At 38.3% G+C, this 22869-nt stretch overlaps 1 protein-coding gene, 1 long non-coding RNA gene and 1 pseudogene across 3 annotated transcripts; 1 reads left to right on the top strand and 2 right to left on the bottom strand.

The window, feature by feature from the left end:
* Positions 1-3946: 3946 nt before the first annotated feature.
* On the bottom strand, positions 3947-10655 carry LOC121797705 (telomerase reverse transcriptase-like). Of its 2 annotated transcripts, XM_042196383.1 has the most exons (13): positions 10287-10655; positions 9972-10049; positions 9790-9855; positions 9536-9695; positions 8938-9404; positions 8570-8696; positions 8160-8304; positions 7794-7932; positions 6083-7189; positions 4893-5455; positions 4642-4786; positions 4514-4546; positions 4284-4440 (listed from the first exon to the last, which is right to left on the bottom strand). In XM_042196383.1, exons 1-13 carry the CDS (start codon positions 10581-10583, stop codon positions 4420-4422), a joined length of 3348 nt encoding a protein of 1115 aa, XP_042052317.1. In that variant the 5' UTR covers positions 10584-10655; the 3' UTR covers positions 4284-4419. The 2 variants fall into 2 exon arrangements, with proteins under 2 accessions (XP_042052316.1, XP_042052317.1); XM_042196382.1 differs by having other exon boundaries at positions 3947-4440; positions 4514-4786.
* Positions 10656-13369: 2714 nt separating this feature from the next.
* Positions 13370-15707, bottom strand: LOC121799132 (annotated as a pseudogene).
* A 3915-nt stretch (positions 15708-19622) lies between these two features.
* Positions 19623-22134, top strand: LOC121799696. Its single transcript, XR_006050355.1, has 4 exons — positions 19623-19944; positions 20026-20105; positions 21402-21466; positions 21963-22134. It is a non-coding gene; the product is annotated as an uncharacterized LOC121799696 (long non-coding RNA).
* Positions 22135-22869: the final 735 nt, after the last annotated feature.

Here is a 22869-nt window from a genome sequence, read left to right as displayed (position 1 = left end):
CTGCGAAAACCGGTATGAATATAGCCTCTGCTTCATGAAGAGGCGATTTGCGAGGGACTTTGTCATGTATAGATCCTCAAGTTTCTCAAGAACCCCAGCGGCGGTTGTCTCTTTTGCAACTTCCCGCAACACCTTGTCGCCCAAGCACAGCACCACCGTGCTGTGTGCCTTTGCAAAAATCTCTGCGCGCTTGGCCTTGGCCTTTTCATCGAGCACTTGGCCTTCACCTTCCTTGCTCGCCGGCGCCAGAGCCTCAGACAAACCCTGCTGGATCAACATCGCCTTCATCTTCATTCTCCAAAGGCTGAAGTCGTTTTTCCCGGTAAATCTTTCTGCTTCGAATCTTGAAGCCATCATCAACACCGATTCAATCTGATTTTGATCGATACTCTTGCCGGAACCTTCCCACAGACGGCGCCACTTGTTAGAATAGTATCGAGAAACACAATCAAGAATCAATGAACAAGAATGATGAACACACTTTGGGAAAAATTTGGAAAGCTTTCTTGAGAAAAATCTAAAATGGATGTTATCTGTTACAAACTGAAAACATCTCTCTCTCGTTCTTATGTATGAGAACCGAATAAGAGAGCTTAACAACTAACAAACTAGAAAGCCGAAAACAAACACAAAAACTGTTACGAATCCAACGGCTAGTTGAATCTACGGTTGACATTCAATCTTGCAGATGGCGCGCTTGATCGGACGGCTCCTGAAGCTCGGGAGCTGTGACCTTCTTTTCGGCAGCTACGAGCTCGGGACTCTTCTCGGTAGTTACGAGCTCGGGACTCTTCTCGGTAGTTACGAGCTCGGGACTCTTCTTCGGCAGTTACGAGCTCGGGACTCTTTTCGGCAGCTCGTAACTTTACTATTTTCCTCACACTCAGCAACTAATAATCATTATTCACAGTATTATTACCGTTTTTTTGTTTTTTTTTTATATTTTTTTTTGTTTTTTATTAAATTTTTTACTCTATAAATACTCCTAAACCCATCCTCATTTACACACAACTACACATCTATTCTTCCTATCATCTAAATTTTCTCTCAAATTTTCGCTGAAATTTTCATAACCCAACTCAAGATGTCCGGCGACGGCGAGGGCAACTATGGCGGCTCCGGCTCCGGCGGGTGGGATCTCAACTCATTCGGCGATTGGGAGAACATGATCAACACATTGGGCGGTGGAGGTTCGTCAACGCCGGGGACCCAGGGTTCGGCGACGCCGGGGGGTACCAACCACCCAATTTTGACCTTGATGCATATGTTCGTCCCAACGTCCCGCGGTTTTCGCATGGATTATCCCAGATCCGGGAGGATTTTCCAGTTGATCCCACGCCGGGAGTAGGCCGAGGCGGTGGAAGTGGGCGAGGCGGTGGAGGTGGCCGAGGCAGTGTACAACCCCAGACGGGCGAGGACGAGGAGGAAGAAGAGGAAGAGGATCTTGGCCGACATCCGTACAACAACCTCGAAACGATGGCGGTGTACAACGCCTGGATCACGGTCTCGTACGATCCCATCGTCGGGAATCAACAAACCCGGAAGTGTTTCTGGGAAAAGGTTGTCGAGGTCTACCACCAAATAAAGCCGAACCGCTCCCGCAAGCGCACAATTAAAATGATCCGCTGTCACTTTGACTGAGTCGACCGACAGGTCAAAAAATTCTGCGGCATCTACTCGGCGGAAGAGGCGCGCTACCAAAGCGGCGCCACGGCCACCGACATTTTGACGTCCGCTTTGCGCGCCTACTACCAGGACGAGGGACATCAATTCAGATTTGTTGATGTTTGGCGCGCCGTCAAGGACGAGGAACGATGGGCCGGCGGTTTCCGCTCCAGCTCGGGCTCAACCTCGAAGCGCACGAAGCATACGGCGAGTGGCCAATACTCGTCTAGTGCTGGTGCGTCTAGTGGTGACACTGCTGAAGGCATCAGCCAACATGATGTTGAATCCCAGGAGTTTGCGGGTACAGTCGGCGCTGCAGGAGGATCCGCGAGTGGGCGCCGTCGGCCGCAAGGGACGAAGGCGGCGAAAGCGGCTAGAGCAAGGAAGGGCCAAGGCGAATCAAGCCAGTCGGCCTCAGGATCGGGCTCGCGAGGAGGATCGGACACACTTATGGTGGCGTACATGACCGCCACAATGGCGGACACTTCCCGCTTCTCGCACTCCCAATTCGCGGCCTGGTGGAACGGAATTGTGCATATGGCAGCACAACTTGGCCTTCCGACTCCCCCTCAACCTCGACCGCCTCCGGAGGATGATTAGCCCTTCCGATTAGTTTTTTTTTTTTTTGTGTGTTTTTTTATTTTGTTTTTTTTTTAATTTTTTTTTTTTGTGTGTGTTTTTTTTATTTTGTGTGTTTTTTTTTGTTTTAATTTTAATAAAGTGTGTTTGTTTAAATTGAATTGGGTTTTAAAAAAAATTATAAATTAAATTGAATGAATAGTAATTAAGAGACGGTATAGAGACGGTTAAGAGACGGAGCGTTGCGGGTTCCGTCTCTTAGTTAAGAGATGGAGGAAAAAAGGACAGTGGGGCCCTCAAATAGTGCTCAAATAGTAGTTAAGAGACGGTTTAAGAGACGGTATAGAGACAACGTTGTGGATGACCTTATTCTTGATGATTAGTCCCAATCACTTAATTTTGACATGAAAAATTGACACCACAATTTCAACGGTTATCTCCACAATTTATTTGTTTGCTTTCTATGTGAAATAATGAAAATGACTTGTCCCATTATATTAAATTAGTAAAGTCAATTGTGAGAAAAATATACAAATTCGCTATTGCAAAAATTAGTGATTAAAAATCAATGGCATGTACAGTATCGAAGTAACCTAAAATTTGTTTGTTTTTATTTTTATTATTAGAAGTAAATTGGGCATTTTAAGTTCAATAAAAATAATTTCAAAACGTTAATATACTAACTAAAGAGCACATCTCATCTCATCCCAACAAAAAGTGGAAAAAATAAAAAAAAATTACACAATTAAAATAACCTTTGTGTTGAAACTTGAAAGTGCCCCTTTTAAAAGTTTGTGTGATTTTCGAAGTGATGTTGACAAATCAAATAAGTCAAATCCGTAAACAGTAGTTTCTATAATTGTGGTAAATTACTTTTCATTAAAGAACTAATTTAACCAAACTAAAGGGCAAAGACATAACACCAGTTGACTTCTCAGTAGAAGATGAAGACCTCCAAACAAAGTCATGCAAAAAAGGGTTTCAATTCCATGTAATTATCGTACATTTGTCCCAATCCATATCAGCAGGTAGGAATCAGATTATTCACTCCAATCTTCTTAAAAGCTGAAGTTTTGCAAAAAGAAAAAAACCTAACCCAATTCCAAGATTGACTTTAGGGCAATGTGTCTTCTAAATCTGCTCAAGTCAACCCCTTTCGGTGACTTACAGGAGGTTCTACCGGGTTCCTCTATATCGAGGTATCTCAAAATATAAAATACAATTTGCAGAAATCGAACGCAATAAGTATGATTTAGCATAATTACTTCATGGTTTGACCTTAAACCCGAGTTGCAAAAATATGCAAGGAAGGTCCCGGTCTCGAAAAGATGAGCCAGTCCATTTTGTAAAAAAGTGCGGTCACTAGCCGTGCCGTATTTGCAACTCGGGACAAGGGTCGAACCATGAAACTATACAAGAATATGATAAAAAATTGATTGAATAAGTTAGGTGATTAGCAGCCTAGATATTAAACTAATGGATATAGATGATACCTAAGACCTACAAAAAGAATGGTTTTCACAACAAAATCCAGAAAAGATCTTCTAGAGTAAGATGCTTGCAGTTGCACTTAAACTATTAATAGTCAGCTTTCACACAGTAGCAAAAGAGTATAGCTATAGCAAGTAGCATCACCAACTTCACTTAAACTTATATTCGGCTAATTTGAATTCCCAGCTGTAGACAGAGTAACTCTCATGCATTATGAAACACACTGGAATATTTAGCAGAGTGATCATACAATTGGCAAAAATTTACACGATTGGCATACTATTCAGTGGAGTGTGTACAAGATTGACAAAAGAGACTCATACTACCGAAAGGAGAGAGCATAACATATTAGCACCTACTGAATTTACTTCAAGTTTCATAATCCAAAAAGGATGCTGCAGCATCTATATACGCTAAACACATACCTCACAAAATCAATATTTGATGCTCCAAAGCACAGAAGAATGCACTTGATCAACGGCATATTTGAGCTCAGACGATATGTTCTCCACCTCACCATAAGCCTTCAACTTGGCCCTGAGCAAACAAAGCAGACTCTTGAACCTCAAGTGCTTCTTCAGCAGCACCCGACTGTAGGCGTGTAACCCCAGCCAGATCACATCAATCCTTTTCACATTGTATCTGGGGCGAAAATCAGCACCTTTGAAAGAATACATCCTCCTTCTAATTAGCCTGTTCATGTACCTGGAAGTAGAAAATACATCCATCATGCCTAGTTGTAAAGGAAATAAACTGTGTGACAAAGTTTGAGATATACCTCAGAGAAGTCTCTATAGCTTTGAGCAGGAATCTGGGGTGAAATTTCGGTAGGATTGATAAGTTGGAGAGGTGGCAAATGAATTTCATACCACAAAGCAGAAAATTTTGATAGATGTTGAGTCTTACCACCCCTGGAGAATTAATGTTGGAATCATATAAAATACGGTGGAATTTAGGCCTAAGATAACTTCTCAACTTTGATTTTAAGTTTTTTCCCACTTTGCCTTGACGCAATACTGTTAGTGTTGAACGCATATGATGATTCAAGTATCTGTATATCATACAAGAGTCACTTACATATACCGGCTATAAATAGTAAATGAGTAAAATGTTAGGAAACATACAACAGCCAACTGATGAGAAAAAAATAGGCAAACCTTGTATAGTCAGCTTGAATTTCTAATGTAGAGCAGTTGACAAGGAGGCCACTCCATTGAAGAAATGAGATATTGTCTTTGCCGGTATGAATCCTGTTTGACAGTTGGCCTTGTTGATTTTCCATGGTAAAATTTAGACCGTATTTCTCCTTATTCATGCAGCAGTTATAATCACGAACTCCTCTTTCCAATCTGGAGAAAAACATAGATGCCTGCATCTTTGAAGCTGATATGAAGAGAAAATCATCAAGGTATCTAAGCAGAAGTGATTCACTACCAGGTGTAGCTATTTCAGTTTGACGGTTACCCCCTGAAACTGAAGTGCCATCAGAAGAATGTTGTGTTACCGACAAGGTCCTCTTAGCTTTCTCCAAGAACGGAAATATTACATTCCTTTCCATGTGTCCATAATAATATGAACCCAGTAATGCTGACAGAACACTCCCTTGAGGTATACCAACTTGTTGAAGATAAAACTTGTCCCTAAACTGCACCATGTTGCGCATAATGTGCTCCTCCAAAAGTGAATGAATATTGTCCTTCCTTATTTTCCAGTTTGCATCCTGAAATGAGAAAGATAACAGTGTGAATGAATTGGAACCACTCTTAGTATCAAATACTCCATAACATGGGCTTATAGTTGCACTGTGGCAGACTCATTTTATGCAATGGTGCTCTCTGAATTCGGCTTTGGCTAAATTAATATAGCCATCACAAAAAGTTACTATAGATATAATGACAAATCGTTTTAGTAGACCAAAGCTGACTGCATATAGATATATTAAAAAGAGAGGATAGAGATCTGATATCTGGTTTTGACACCCCAAAAACTTGGGCATATATTTTGCATGAAATGGGTAATAAAAGAAACAGATCAAAAGAAAAATGTCAAAGTAGGTTTTGCAAGACTTGCTAGTCTCCAGCTTACTTAATACTAAGATGAATTTTTTATAAAAGTACTACTCCCTCCGTCCCAAGATAAGTGAAGCACTTCTTTTGGGCACGGGATTTAAGGAATTGATATTTAAATAGTTAAAGTGGAGAGAGTAAAGTATGAGAGAGAGAAAAGTTGAGTGAAGAGAGAATAAAGTAAGAGAGAGATTTTTTTGCCAAAAAGGGAAATGGCTGACTTATAGTGGGACATCCCAAAAAAGGAATACGAGTCGCTTATCTTGGGACGGAGGGAGTACCTCCTTAAGAACAATACTACCCGATGACTGGACATGAAATTTTGATTGCAATCTTGTAGATGCAGTGGAAATATCTTGATGTGCTAACATCACATGAGGCTCAATCTTTAAATACTTATCTGTGCAAACAACTTGAGTGAACTTTTCAAGAGTATATTCATCATCATGTATGGCATCCTTCATCACACTGAGCAATTTTTCATGATTAACAGAGTCAAAAGCTTTCGCCACATTTGAAACCACCATGAATACATCAGGCAGGCTAATTGACCCGTTTTTCAGATGGAACAAGAAAGGCACAAGCTTTTTGTAGACATCATTGTAGTCAAAAACTGATGAACCCATCTTTTCTGGTTCCTTTTCCCGTAAACCTTTTAAGACTGCATGCACATCATGAAGCACTGCATTAACAGACTTATAGAACCTATGAACTCTGTGGCTGCTAGATGCTCTTCTCCATGAATTTTGATCGGGCTGAATTCTAGAAGGTGTGGATACAGGAATTCTTGATGGTGCTCGAAGATTAGTCAGCATTCGGAATCCATTACTCCTGGGAAGTAGTCTGAACCTAGAGAAACCAAAAGATCTCTTCCCTAATATGTTTTTAGCAGACTTAAAATCTAGTAGACGATACCGACCAGCAATCATGCGCCCATTTTCTCTCATCAATTTCTCCCAAGTAGACTTTTTATAGTATAGTACCTCCTGCTTCTCATGCTCACTTTCTGTAACATAAAAGTTAGCTTGGACCAGTGGTGATACTAGATGTGTAAAAACCCAAAGCATCCAACATTCAAGGATCGCATGCCTGGAAGTATCTGGGATACCAATAAAGCATCTCGAGTTTTGCTTATATGAAAAGATGGGAAACTTCGATATTTTTAATCTATGAATACATTCCTTCAGTGTCAACTTCTCAAATCTTCGTAGCGAAATGAACTTCGAGATGTTTCTTCTCAGACATCTCCAGTTAGATGGTTCTCCCAGTAATGGTGAAGGGATTATTCTCCTACAAACTGCCCAAATGAATGATCCTACCTGATGATGCTTGAGACAACCCAAAACCAGTTCAGCTTGAGCAGCATTGGCTTCGTGGACCATCACAACCTGAAACAATTTGGCATCACTTTGTAAACCATCTAGTCTGCTCATAGTTAAGCGTTTCTCAGAGTCCCAAATTTAAAGCATAAAGGCATAAGATCATCCAGCCGCATACCTAATTCATACACAGGATTCAGAAACAGGATAGACAAATAAATTGCTTTTAATGGAGAAAAGTTGAATCATAAGATTACCAAGATGAAGTAGAAGGGATCTGGAAGTCCTTCCTTAGAAACAAGACATGTACCGATATAAGATGAATATGTCTAAATGATACTCCCTCCGTCCATAAAAAGCAGTCGCATTTGTGGACGACAGGGTTTTTAATGAGAAATTGGTAAAGTAAGAGAGAGGAGAAAAAGTGGGTAAAATAAGAGAGATGGGAGAAAAAGTGGGTAAAATAAGAGAGATTTTCCACTTTTAGAAATGGGACTATTTTTTTCTGGACATCCCAATGAGACTATTTTTCGTGGACGGAAGGAGTACTATGTTTGTAATTCAACTCAATCATTAGAGGGTTACCTAAGGACCACAGGTAACAATGAGTCATACTGTACACGGTACGTCTTCATTGCATGACAGAACAAACTTGTTGTTAAGATATACAAACCTCGGGCCCAGTGCCAGCTCCCCTACAAGCATATTGGTTTGAGGATCCTACAGAACAGTGTTTCTCCAACAGCCTCGCATGTCTATAATATCGAGTCTCACGTATAAGCTTTTTCAGAAGGACTTTAAGGGAATGGTACCTAGAGAAAAATACACAAACTCCTGTTAAGAGAATGTGAAATATGTGCAAGCTTAAGTCTGCTATGTGATCTCAGAAACATTTCAGTAGTGGATTGTATTACATTCTATTCTAGAATGAAGTTCTAAATGCACAACACGTGCTGTACCCCATAATAGTAATAGTAATAGATTCTGGAGTAAATAACTGCAAATTCATAGCATAACATAAATAAAAGTAGTTGCTTACAAACAGGTGGAATTGACGGTAGAACCATTTTCAGTGTGACAGCACGGTGTGCTCCCATTAATTTTGTCAGGACCAAATGCTTCAAAGATATGATTGAACAAGATGGAAGCACCAGAATCATTAGGCCTTAGAGAATACAGAATGTCTACTCAATGTTAAGATCGAGCATCCGAGACAAATAGGAAGCAAAAGTTTCAAGATCTATAATGAGAAGCTTTCTTTTGGTATGCATAGAAGAGTTGGAAGGCAGTGGAGGCATTCAAAGAAATGCACAACTATTAAGCTAATAAACTAAACACTAACTCAAACCCAAATCCCATGAACTTCACCAAAAGATGATGAAAATATACTGGCCATCTGAACTTGAAGCACACTAGTAAACAGTTATCAGCACATTCTAAGAAGGATACGCTTCCTTGGCAGCATTGATGAACAATTTTCCATCCTATAAAATATGTTCTTTCTATCAATCTCAGCATTTCCACGAATCCTTGGTTTATTTTGGAAAACCAAATAGCAAAATAAAGGAGCCATGTTCTACAAAAACAAATAACAAAAGGTCAAATGACTTATCATTGTTGCCTGAATATGATTACATGTACCATAGCATACATCATGGTTAAGGATATATATCTATATTTGACTCCATTAATCTACTAATAAACAAAATCAAATTATTTTTCTCTGCACCAACCTAGAAAACAATATTCATTTGGGGTTAACATTATACGACTAGAGTTAATGACGTGTAAGCTCTATAAAAAACAACAATGCTTACACCCATGTCAATTTGACTTGAACTTGAGACGAGGGGTAAGTTAGCACATGTACTACTACTTCTACTACTTCCTCTAGACGGAAACAGAGGAGGTGTTCTCGAAACAGCCAACTGTCTACGCTTTCTTTCACGCTGCCAGCAATACTCCCGTTTATGCTTCCGAGGGTTAACAGTATCTTGCTTAGAGTTCCCTTCAATTTGTAAAGGAGGAAGTTCTTCAGAAACGCAAGAAGACCCTGCAGGCATGATGTCATTTTGACTTGAACTTGAGATGAGTGATAAGTCACAGATGCTACTATTTCCTGTTGATGGGGAGAAAGAAGGCATTCCCGAAAGGGCCAACTGCTTGCGTTTTCTTTTACGCTGCCAGCTATGCTCCCGTATATGCCTCCGAGGCTTAATAGTATTTTGCTTAGAGTTACGCTCACTTTGTGTTTGAGTAAGTTCTTGTAAAACATAATTCGACCCTGCGGGCATAATGACTTCTTCAGTATTAGGATGATTGTACTGTTTGATTACTAAGACGAAAGCAAGGAGGCTTTGACATATAATGTTTCTGTTGCTAATATCGGTGGAATGTCCACACAATAAATGTCACCTGGTGGATGATGCTGAGCTCTAGGCGTAGGCATGAGTCTTGGGACGCTGGAGTACAAATTGGATACGGAAATTCCAGAAATTTGATGGTGCTCATTCAGAGGAAGAGGAAGAAACATTGAAGTATGCTTTAACAAATACATCATGAGAGTATCACCGACCTAATATTTGTCATTAGCACACCAATCAAGTAATACAATGCACAAATATACCTAGAAAATATCATGCAGCCATCTCAGATTCTCAGTCACTTACCCTTTTTAAGAGGAGACTCCACTTTTCAGATGTCAGTTCGGTAACCGCAGGACTAGACTGGGCCTCCTGTTACATGCAATTAAATCCCATAGCAAGCATTATCAAGTGGGGCTCAAAGCAGATCAACTTTAGATTTAACAAGTGAAAGCTGATGGTCAAATTAGGTGTAACGAAACACTTACTTTATCATATTCGCGGCATATAAGATTTGAAGCGGTGGGTTGCTCATGCAGTATCATTTCAATAGTTCTTCTCACAATCTGAAACCATACATACATACATACATGTCAAGTTCTTATAATGAAAATACAGTACTGAATCTTCAAAGTAATCCCCAACAGTCCGTAGGTGCAAATGAACTTGTGTTGCCTAATACTACGTCAGATTTGATTTCGACGACTTTCTCACAAACTAGCGGGACTTATTTTTCCCGCCAAAATAAGTCGGAACTTTTTTTTTCTAACAAAAGCAGAGAGATATAAACAGGTGGGGCGTACCGCGAGTTGCGACCAGCGGCAGTGATGATCGAAGGCGGGAAGGGGAGGGGCGTCATCGGAGACAACCACGAAGCAACCATCTAGAAGGTCGCGGTAGTCCTCGTCATCTGTAGATCTGACAAGGAACGACATGGCTTCGTCGCCGCTGCAAAAGAGGCAGCGGTGGGGGGAGTTGCAAGTGCAGGCGGACGGCGGAGGAGGGATGAAATCCAAGATAGTGTAAGCGAGAGACCGCGCGCGGTTGCCGAACAAATTCCAGAGAAACTCCGGAACACTTTTTTTCTTCTTCGGCGCCATCGATGCCAGATAAATTTCGCACGGGTGGAAGTGGTGGAATGAAGGGGAAGAGTGAGTTTGAAATTTTTTTGATGTGGATGTGATCAGTTGGGGGAAGGATCCGATTTTAGTTTTACTAATTAATTCTTTTTGTACACGCGTCGGTCGACGACTGGTTAAATACAAAAGTCGTAGTATTACTTTTATTTCATATTACTACAAAAAAATTTAAAATTGATATAAATGATACAATTTTTTTTTCAATTTTATACATTCCGTTATATGTGTTTAAACTGTGTTAACTTTTTCACTTATACGTACAAACCATGAAATAATGATAAAAAATTTTGTACCAATATGAAACAATAACAAAAACTTGTTCCAACATGAAACAATGATAAAACATTTTATAGACAAAGAGTTAACGCCGTTTAAACACATATAACGAAATGTACTAAATTGAAACACGAATGAAACTTTTTGTACTAATATGAAACAAATGTGATACATTTTATGTATGCAAAACAGTTTTAGGTCATGTACCACATATAGTTTAGGCCATAATTTTTTCTGTCATTGTTCGTAAACAAAAGTTGAGATATTTGGTAATTGACACTTAGAGCATGCGCAGCGGTGGCGTCCGTCGCCACCGCCGTCCGCGCCGCTGCGCTCGCGCCGCTGGCACGGCGCTGCTCGATGTATCGAGCTCGTCCGTGCCAGCGGACGCACACGTGGCGCGCTCCCATTCGTCAACGGCATAGCCGTTGTGTTTAAACATTTTTTATTTTTTATTTTTTAAAAATCTGTATTTAATTATAAATAATGCTAAAAAATAAAAAAAAAATTCCAAATCCCAAAAATATGGTCGTTTTTTTCCCGTTTTTTCTGAATTTTTTTAATTTTTTTTCCCCAAAATCATCTATAAATACACACATTCATCACTCATTTATCACATCAATTCATCTCTCATTCATCTCTCATTCATGATTCTTATACAAACTATCAACACATTCAACTTTCACTCAAAACATCAAATGGATTTCACTCATCTCATGGCGGAAGCGGAGCGCGAAGAACAGGAATAATACGAACAACATCGTGCCGCTTACGAAGCATATGTCGCGGCGAATACCCCCTCTCATCCTCCTCAACGCACTAGATCAAATCGCCGCTACATCCATCGTGACCGGGAGGGAGCCCACGAAAGGCTCGTTGCCGACTACTTTGCCGACCATCCGCGGTTTCCGGCAGATTACTTCAGGCGCCGTTTTCGCATGTCAAAGCGCTTGTTCATGCGAATTGTCAACACATTGTCCGCACGTGTTGAATACTTTCAAACAGGTGTAGATGCAGCCGGCCGGCAAAGTATCACTGCGTTGCAGAAGTGTACGTGTGCCATCTGACAACTCGCTACTGGGCAAACGGCCGACATCTTCGACGAGTATTTGCATATCGGTGAGTCCACTGGAATCCTTTGTTTAAAGAATTTTTGCGAGGGCGTTTGTTCTGCTTTTGGGGATGAATTCCTTCGGGCACCCACCACCGATGATTGTCAACGGTTGCTTCGTCTTCACGAATCAGTCCATGGCTTTCCCGGAATGCTTGGCAGCATTGACTGCATGCATTGGAGGTGGAAGAATTGCCCGACTACTTGGAGGGGGCAACACTTAAGCGGTCACAAAGGCGGCGGCCCAACACTTATCCTTGAGGCGGTCGCCGACTATCGCCTATGGATTTGACATGCATATTTCGGCGTTGCCGGATCCAACAACGACTTGAACGTGCTCTATTCTTCACCACTCTTCAATGATGTGATGAATGGTGTAGCACCGGCGATCGACTTCACCATCAACGGAAATACATACCGCATGGGTTACTATCTCGCCGATGGTATCTACCCAAGGTGGTCGACGTTCGTGAAGACGTTCCACAACCCGCACGACCCGAGACAGGTTCTTTTTGCGCAGCGTCAAGAGTCAGCGCGGAAGGACGTCGAAAGAGCCTTCGGGGTCCTTCAAGCTCGATTCAACATTGTGAAGGCCCCGCTCGGCTGTGGTACGTGAATAATATCGCCGACATCATGTTCACGTGTATTATATTACACAACATGATTATAGCCGACGAAGGGCCGAGGGCGGCTAGCTTCTACGACGAGGACGAAGCCGGAAGCTCAACAGCGAGGTCTCCCCCACGCCGAGGCGAACATACGACGGTTGGCCAGAGGATCGAGACAAGACACACAATGCGCGATACTCGAATCCACAATCAACTACAAGAAGACCTAATCAACCACATGTGGGCGAAATTCGGCAACGAGTAGTGATTTTTTTTTAAATTTTTAGGATTTTAATTATGTAATTTTTAATTTTTAGGATTTTAATTATGTAATTTTTCATTTTTAGGATTTTAATTATGTAATGTTTAATTTTATTTGTCATTTGTAATATTTATTGTGGTTTTTAAATGAATTTTAATATTATGAAAATGTTATTGTTTAATTGAATTTTAAATTAATCGTGCTCGTCCTTGCGGAAGAGCACAGTTGTGGGTGTTGTGCTCTTGCCAGAGAGCAGGCATGAATAGTACCGCTCGGACCCACAACCGTGCCGCTGGCAAGAGCACGGTGGTGGATGCTCTTATAATTGAAGTGTTTATTCCCAAGACGGCATCTTTTCGGTTTTCAAGTCATATCATAGGCATAGCTACACAGCTAAAGATTACTACAAATTTTAAGAAATGTAGTTGGAAAATGAACAAGCAATGGCAGACGGAGGGAGTGGTATTTGATTAATTCAAATTCCCAATTATCGACAGAGTAAATTATGCATAAAGGGGTAGAATTTGACACGAATAACATAGTAGTACTACATATTTAGCGGAGTGTATACACAAACACAAATTGCAAATCAAGATTGTTTTTGTCTGAATGATTTATTATCACGATTCCTAGGTTCAGGTACCGGGAGTGATTGTAGGAGGACCATAAGAGTATCTCCATTCTCCACAAGCCACGCATCTTGCTATCTCAGTGCTGTTGTCTAGACTGCAAAATTTGCAAGACCAGACTTTGAACTTCGTTGCTCCGTTGCATTTACTATTAGGTGTTCCACAAGCTTCCCATATAAGAGCTCTTTGCTGCAGTAAATACACACTCGTAAAGAAGAGCAACCAAATAACTATATCACTTCAGAAATAACTATACGTGAAACATGTGTAGTTACTTGAAGATTAACGGATTATATGGTTGGTTGGTTGGTTGGTTGGTGATGCATAACATAAGCAGGTTTAAATGCCTAGTTAAGCATAACATAGTTATATATAATGTGAACATGATCTGAAATGGAAGCAGCAAGGTTTTTTACCTTATTTAACAAGGTGCATGTGTCACACTGCCATCATGATTCGCCTTTCTGATGTCGAATCATGTTCTGGTATTTCTGACATCCAACGAACCAGTTGTGGTTTCGGAAGGCCCCTGGTGCTCTAGTGATTTGGATCCACACCATAAGTCGTCATGCAGTCTCCTCTCTGCAGCCATAGCAGCCGCTTGAACTGGACTTGGCACGGTTTTAATGCTACTGTCACCACCAAGGCGTATATGCCCATGGGGTAACAGAGCTTCACTTCGAGACCTCTTTTCAGCAGCCGCTAGAGCTTGCTGACGTAGAGAAGATGACGAGAATATCCACCCAGTCTCTTCCCAGGGAGATCAAATCCTTGCCCAGTTCCAATAATGCCTTTGGCCATAAGTTCTTCACATTCCTAAGAAAATGGTGAATTTGAACCAGATGAGCATACTACATACATAATCATTAGGAATAAGACAAAGGGATATATGCTCGATCCAAATTAGCTGAGTATTTTCACAACGAGAAGGAATAAATTAAATTGCTGCTGCAGAACATTCAATGGTTAAACAGCACAGCAACCTTTCTCAATTCGTCCAAAAGCTTGTAGAAATCAGCATTATGAGGGCCATGTTCGTTGTGACAAAGCTCATGCAGCATTGTGTTGAGAATAAGATCATAAGGGAAAAAATCCCACTCGTTGTTGGGTCTACGCAGTCTCAACTTCACCTCAACCCCTCCTCCTATATTTAGCCATAAAAGAGATGGATTAGATGGACTGCAAGTCAAGAATATGTATTAGCCAGCAAGCAAAGCATGACAAAGATGAAAAAACATCCAAAACCACAAATGGAAGTTTTGATCCCACCAAAACTCAGACAGGACCTTCACTTTCCATTTTCTCTTCCTCATGATAGGTTGCACTTGCTTTGCCACTCTTTCAAGAATTTCCCTCGCCTCATCCTCACGAACCTTCTTTAGAGGTTTGATTTCCCAGACTTTGTTAAGATCATTCAAGTCCATAAGGATAGCACGAATTCACAACTATAGTGATCAAAAGGCAAATTGCAAAAAGTTAAACTAAAATGATTTGTTGCTAACTAAACTACTTACTCCAAACTATTCACAAATTAGCACATATTGGCCTCATAGTACGCATCAAGCATGAAATTCACCATAAATACAATAGGCAGCTGCATCATCACTATTTCTAAAATGCAATGTACTCTAACAAAATTTCCAGAAACTCAGTAATTTTGAATTTTGAGTCTAAACTCAACATTTTGAAGCACAAATAGCAGAACATATTCTTCATATATAGATACTCAAATGAACATTCCAAATCCACACCACTTTTAACTAAATGTAGTCAAACATATCCACTTTTCCTAACAAAATTTGATCACTTTTTCTGCATCATCGTTCTACATTGAGACATGTCTTGCTTTAATTACACAAGTGATCACCGATTAAATTAATGTGTATAACAGCCCACAGCTTATGCTTCCATTTTGGTAAATTTTCCCTAAATAAGCATATTTTCTGTAAATTCCATCCGAATTAAAGCAAAACAACTACATCACATTGCATATTGTAGATCACAACATAATTAGATGACACAATACAAAATATCTAATTGAAGAAATACAGAAGCTTCAGGACTGGAAATACCTGGAAATTACGACTGAAAATCACAGACACTCCAGCGCAAAAACAGCACTGACTTGCCGCAAACATTCAGATAAATTGTCTATATCCAATCGATTTTGCTGTAATAAATATTGAAAATACGTGGCCGATGGGATGTTCTTATTGAGCAAGATGCCAAGAAAAAATTTCAAGATTAAACTCATTTTTGTAGGCCAAGGCCCAAAATGGAGAATTTGGGCTTTTCTTTTTTCTTAGGGATAATCTCTTTTTCCATCAATGAACAATTCAAGTTTCATTATTTCAGAATTGTGTTTTTTCGCCTGTTGGAGTATGGAACGTGAAATAAATAAGTACAATTATAGTATATATTTAGGCTTAACTCAATTCTTATTATGACTATAATTAAATATTTAATGTCCACTGCTTGATTGAGGAACGGAGGAAGCAATTCATATATTTATTGGTTTATAGTATTTGTGACTACTTTTGCGATTATTTTCTAATATTCATAAAAAAGTGTATTATTATTATATTGACTCATCAAGGAAAAAGTACTATATTTCTATATTATTATTATATTTACGCATCAAGTAAAAGGGATGGAAAAATTTAAAAAACCATAAAGTGCATTATTATTATTATTATTATTATATTGACTCATCAAGGAAAAAGTGTATTGTTATTATTTGCATTATTATTATTATATATTTACCCATCAAGGAAAAGGGATGGACAAAATTAAACAACAAAAGAAGCCAAAATAGCATGATGTATAGATAGGTTCATAGTCATTGCGCAAATTCCACTAAATGAGTAATGAAGCTGTTTCATTTAATTATTCTTTTGAGTCTCCAAATCTTCTAGGGGAATATTCGTAATGCGTTAAACAAAAGTAATTTAAAATCGGAGTTTGATATTCTCAATTGTAAATGGTCACATGACTAATTAATTTTTTCATAACCAAATGTTTAAACATCACATATGATATGAGTAGGGCATAAGTAGATAGTGACCCTTATTGGAAAGTAAAACAGTATCCCACGCTAAATATCATACAGGCAAGGCAAAATTACTTTAATAATGCTAATTTACTATACTTGAGTACGTAGTTAATGCCTTTTGCTATAAAAAGAGTGCAATTATAGGACTCTATTAATTTCGGAGTATATTAAAATGATACTATATTTTATTCACTATCAGTCTACATTTCCATATGACCAACTACTACTTGAATGTGAATTTTCGTCATGGCATACGCATTAATTATTTTGTTATTAAATTAAATTTAATCTTTAAATTCTTTTCGTAGTGCCAAAATCATATTTTGTTTATTTAATTTAACATGCCCTTACTTCTACATGTGCGAACAAATACAAAATAGAAAATTTACATCCACTCAAATTTTCCAAGTATAGTGGATCTTTCAATATTTAAATTAACAAACTACTGATTGAGTTTGATAATGTTACATATATTGAAATGAATTCGAACATAAAAAACATTTGTAAGGTGTGAAATACGGAGTATAAAACTTCTTTATACAAATTTTTACAACAAGCATCACATGACAATATGTCATGAAACAACAAAGCCAAATTTGTGAATTATACCAACAACATGCAATGAATTTACTTAAATTATAGTAGTAGTAGCAGCAGTAGTAACATGCAATGATTTACTTAATTATAGTAGTAGTAGTAGTAAATATTTTAATCATGGTTAGTGTACAATTACATATTTACATTTGACACAATCTTCCACCTATATCACTTGGCTAAGGGTCTAATTGTAACTTAATTTTATGAAATAGAATACTCTTATTGCTTTAGTTCAGTCTACAGTAGTGGTATTTGTTTTATTTTACACATTTATTTTGATTATAATATCTAAAAAATTATTACTTTATAGAATTTACTTAAGAATTAAAGTTTATTTTGTCATTTTCTTAAAATAAGTGAATTAAACAACAAATCGAACTTTAGCTCTTATAAATTTAATAATGTCAATACTGACTACTCAATAAGAATTTAAGGTATTAAAAACAAAATAACGCATCACATTAAACGCGGATTAACTGAGATTGATGCTTAAGAATTATGAGTTGATAAGATAAAACAAATGGTACTAATTTTCAATAATTAACAACAACAGTACATTAGGTAGTGGATTATCACATTGTTTTTATCCAATAATTTATAATTATTGTGTTTATTATTTTTTATTTATGGATAAAGACTTGAAGTCGCCGGAAATGTCTATGAAGTCTTGGTTTGGCCATATTAAAGTCATGATGTCAATTAAGGCTGTTATCATTTTAATGATAATTACTTATAACTTTTGATTTCAGGCTGTTATCATTTTTAATGGTAATTAGTCATAACTTTTGATTTCAGCCTCCATATAATTATACTACGATACACGCTTGAATTCAAAATAATAGTGTGAGCGAAGTGAACTCAAAGCTTTATTTTAGAAGTCAATCAATTTAGTGGTAAAATCACAATTTTTTGTAAATAAGCTATTACAGATATTTTTCCTTGTATAGGAGTAATGAATACCAGATTTTTCCTCATTAGGTGATTAACTTATCAGTTTCATATTGTTTTTCGCTTTGCCGTGAATACATGTCTCAATTATTTTTTATTAATTTTTAATAAAAAGACTTTACATTGCACTAATTTATTTTATTACTCTATCCATCCCCCAATAAGAGTCACATTTTACCATTTTGGTTCGTCCCACAATAAAAGTCGCACTTCATTTTTACCATAAATTATAAGTAGGTCTCACATTCCACTAACTCATTTCACTCACATTGTATTATAAAATTAATATAAAAAAGTGTGTCTCATATTACACTAATTTTTCCAATTCACTGTTTTTTACATTTCTTAAATCAGTGCCCACAATAAAAATGACTCGTATTATAAGATGGAGAAAGTATTTATCAATAATAAAATTAATTATATAAAAGTGTCGTGGTTCTTATATTATGCAGTAGTACTAAAACTTTTTTCCAATAACATTTCTATATTTATTAAAATTCAAGCTGAATTTATTTTTTTGGCAAAAATTTAGTGGTACTAGTAATTTAAAATATAGTGAACTACGTGGGTGGTCCCCTGCGGTGCACAGCACTGCTGTGCACACTCACAAAATAATTTTTTAATAATAAAAAAAATATATTTTTTTATTCTCCCCTGTGTGCACAGCACAACAGGGGATCCAAATCCGTGAACTACACTAATAGTCCTTGATCTCATCAAAAACTGCATTATTGGTCCCTAAAAAATTTAATATCATTTTTTGCCCCTAGAAATTACATTTTTGGTACCTGTTGGTCTTTTATACCCCTCTATATTTGAAAATTTTCTTAAATGCCATGGAGGGCATTTTTGGTATTTAGAAATTACAATTTTGGTATGTCTATTGTAACACCCCGACTTTTTTCTACCTTTCTATTGTGTTCTTGAAAGGACCGTCGTTTGTGCACTTGAAAATTTTTCGACCTTGTTTCTTTTGTCGAGAGAAGTATTTCACTTTTGGGGCCAAACAATTATTCTTTAAGCTAATTGAGGCTTTCTTATGAACTGCTATCCTTAAATGCTATTCTTAATGTTTATCCCTTGGTCACGATCGCCTCGTTTGTAACACCCCTAGTATGGGTGGTCGTGACAGAGTGGTATCAGAGCTTCGTTCTTTCGCTCTGGTTCGAGAGTCTTCTTTCACCTTAAGTCTAGAATAGTAAACCTTAAACTGGAAGTGTAACGCCCCGTTTTTCTAAACCTAATTTGTGAACCTAAATTACTTGTTTTAATGGTATTAAATCTGCGAAGTCCGTGAATTGATTGTTGGCAATTAATTGTTGATAATTGGGGATTTGTGAAATAATTGATTATGCGATTTTAATCAATTCCTGTCCGTGAGGAATATTTATTGGACTCAATTCCGTGTTGGATCCGATAAATTAAATAATTGATATAAAAATCTAGTCCGTGATAAATAAATTATGGACTGTACTTTTTAAAAATAAAATACAATGGGCTGTAAATTAATATAAACCAACTAAAATAAAATATCTCTAATAAAAGATTTAATTAAAGATTGTACATAGATTTTCCTGCTCCGTAAAAGATTATTCCTCCTCCGTAAGCTGCCAATAAAATACCAAAAACAAATCAAATTCCTAACTAAAATCACGCTAAAATAAAAATAAGGGATTTGAAATTATCCCCCATAACCCACGTAAAGACCGTCCCACACCTCTCCCCAAATCTCTCCAACCTCTCCACCAAATCTACCACTCCTCTATAATACAGATTCACTCTTCGTTCCTTTCTTCCCATCTCTGCAGCAAGCCTTCTTCTTCACAACTGCAATTCAAGGTAATCTTGCAAACTCATCCACCTCTTTACACGATTCTGACTTCCAAAACCAACTCATTCAATTCATGGCATTTTTTTTAGGACCGAACAAGAGGATCAAGAATCATCATCTCCAAAGCCTTGCAAATTCTGAAACTTCGTCCAGTCACTGATTGTTCAAGGTATACACCCTCCCCAACCAAATTCGTTTTGAAACTGCTGCATCTTTACATCAAATCTGTAAATTTACTTCATAAATCGGTGAATCTACTTCTTAAACTAGTAATCAAAAGAAAACTGGAAAAAATTATAAAAGGAGCGAACTTTAATGAACTGGAATCGAATCTGAGAAACTTAACTTGCGGGGCTGAACGGGTTGTTTCCGGGATGTCGTGAGGGCTGTTCGGAGGGAAACGGCACTGTTTCGGGGGGGTTTCGGCTGCCGGCAGGCGCGGGAGCAACCAACGGCGCAGCGGCTGGAGCCGCGAGTCGACGGCGGCTGTACGACGACGGCAGCAGCTCCCGGCAGAGACGGCGGCAGCAGCTCCTCGCGGCGGCGGCGCGACGGCGGGCAGCGACAGTAGCGCTCCTCCCGGCTGGATCGAACGACGGAACAGCAGCGACGGCAGGTGGAGGAACTTCTCCGATTCGCCGAGAGAGAAAGAAGAAGGAAGAAGGCGTGGAGAGAGAAAGAGAATAGGTAGAGGAAGAGAGAGAGTGTAGATGATGGAGTGTAGTTGGGCTCATTTAGTTTTTCTTTCTTTGAAATTGGGCCTCTTAACAAAAAAAATGGTGTTTATTAATTGGGCTAAGGAGTAAAGTGCATTAGTTGTTGGGCCATTCTAATCATATTCTAAGTGGGCCGAGAATTTATAGTTGGGCTGGGAATAAGAGTTACTCGGGCCAGATTAATTTAAATCCTTGGGCGATGAATAAATTTAATGGTTGGGCTTAGATTTTTTTTAATTGAAGATAAAGTGGAGGAAATAGTTAAGCCGTGGACTTTTAATTAATTGGTTTTGGGGCCTTTTGTTTTTAATTGAATCGAGCTTAATAAATTATTCTGGATGATCAACTTAAAGTTTGGGCCTTCTTTAGTGGGGGTATCGATTAATTAAATTAAAGACATAAGGTGGGAATGAATTAAGTTTTGGGCCGATAAATTAATTATGGGGAATTATTTAAATAATTTCCGGATAATGTGGAAGTTTAATGATTTTTATCCTATGTTCGAAATAGATAGTTTTGCAAGGGAAATATTTTCGATAATGAATTCATGTGCTTAATTAAATATTAGGATTTAAGTCTAAATCATTAAAAATATACGGGGAGTTAACGGTGGAAATTTGGGAGCGTAAGCGGCCGTCGAATGATCGAAAAATCGAGAAAAAGGAGATAAAAGATTTAAACTATGGTGCATGCATTTTATTTAATTAATTTGAAAGTGTGTTGATTTATGTGTTATTTTAATTCTAAAGGTGATATCTCGCAAGGGAATCGTGATCGCAAAGGAAAGAAAATAGTTTTGGAATAAGCACTCGAGGTGGGCTTCTTTTCTACCCTACACTGGGTTTTTATTTTACTAAACTCTCTTACGTATGACAGTGGAGAGATAAGGGTGGTTTAAAATGATTTTATCATGCCGTGATTTGTATTTTACGTGCCTATCTGATGTGGCTATGTGCCATTGTTATATAAATCGAATTCAGGTCCACGTGGGGCCGCAAACCCTACCTGGACTAGTGTACACCTATGGTAGATCGTGTGCTAGCTACGGGCTGGCCGGTCTAGTGGCTTGGTTTGTGGCCACATTCCAAGTCATGTATTGGCAGATATGGCGAACGACTATGGGAAAATGACTGATCAGTCGAATGTTGCAATGGGAAATGATTTTAAGTGCCTCGGGTATTTCTAAAGCTAAACCCCGATGGTTACTTGTGAATGGCATGATAAATTTCTCTTTATTGAAAATGTTTTCGGCATTAGCCACTGGGTATTCTTAAAATACTCAGCCCTGCATGTGTTTTCCTTATGTGCAGGTTGAGCGGCGACGAGGATGTGGTGGTGTTGAGCAAATGAAACTTAAAGATAATATTGTTGTTTCGAACCTTGAGTGTCGTTGTGTCTTCACACATGACGTCACTCTTTCTCTTGGTCGTTTCCGCTGTGATACTGATTGCACTTATTATTTATTGGGCTTACAGACTTAAATTGTTGGATATTGATTACTTGAAATTTCGTTGGATAATATTAAACTCTTGGTTATTTAATTGGATGGTCAGACTTGTGATGAAAACCCTAATCTTTTGGTCTTTTTATTAAATTCTCTTAATCACGATCGCCCGCATTTATTAACCCTAAAGGGCGGTCGTGACAGGAAGTGTCACGAAGGCTCAACATCCAAAGCATCACGCTCAACCAAAGAAAGTGAGGTATGTTTTAAGTTGTTGAAAGAATGTGAGATCGATGTATGAAATTGATGATGATATGATGAGGATGTTTTAGCAAGTGTACGCATGTGAATGAATGTTATACGTGAAGCTGAATTTTGATGATATGATTATGTGGAATATGAGTACGATTGACATGAAAATTTAAGCACGTGTTATATATGTGAACACGATGTTGTGATAGTATGATTATGTGAAGTATGCGCATGATTGACAAGATGATCTAAGCGCGTGTGGTATGTTAATCATGATATTGTTATGGTGGGATTATATGGAGCATGAGCAAGACTAGTATGATGACTAAGTATGTTTTATATGTGTGAAAGTACTACGACGTGAGTTTGTCAACATAGGATGATGGAGTGTTTTACATGAAGGACGAAAGTTGATGAGTTGTTTTGAGAATGTTAAAATTTTTAGAAAATAAATGAGTAATCTAAGAATGTTGTTTCAAACATATATGTGAAGTGCATGAGTGTTTTGTTTGGAATACAAA

This window comes from Salvia splendens, chromosome 4 (assembly GCF_004379255.2).
Source record: "Salvia splendens isolate huo1 chromosome 4, SspV2, whole genome shotgun sequence".
NCBI lineage: Eukaryota > Viridiplantae > Streptophyta > Magnoliopsida > Lamiales > Lamiaceae > Salvia > Salvia splendens.
This window is presented reverse-complemented; position numbering and strand designations above follow the sequence as displayed.

What these genes read in the sequence shown, in the direction of transcription:
- LOC121797705 (XM_042196382.1), bottom strand. Translation starts at nt 10,583, where the DNA reads ATGGCGCCGAAGAAGAAAAAAAGTGTTCCGGAGTTTCTCTGGAATTTG. An exon ending in GGAGTCTCCTCTTAAAAAGG is followed by an intron (nt 9,696 to 9,789) that starts GTAAGTGACTGA and finishes GACAAATATTAG; the next exon opens with GTCGGTGATACTCTCATGAT. An exon ending in GAGCTGGCACTGGGCCCGAG is followed by an intron (nt 7,190 to 7,793) that starts GTTTGTATATCT and finishes AAATTGTTTCAG; the next exon opens with GTTGTGATGGTCCACGAAGC.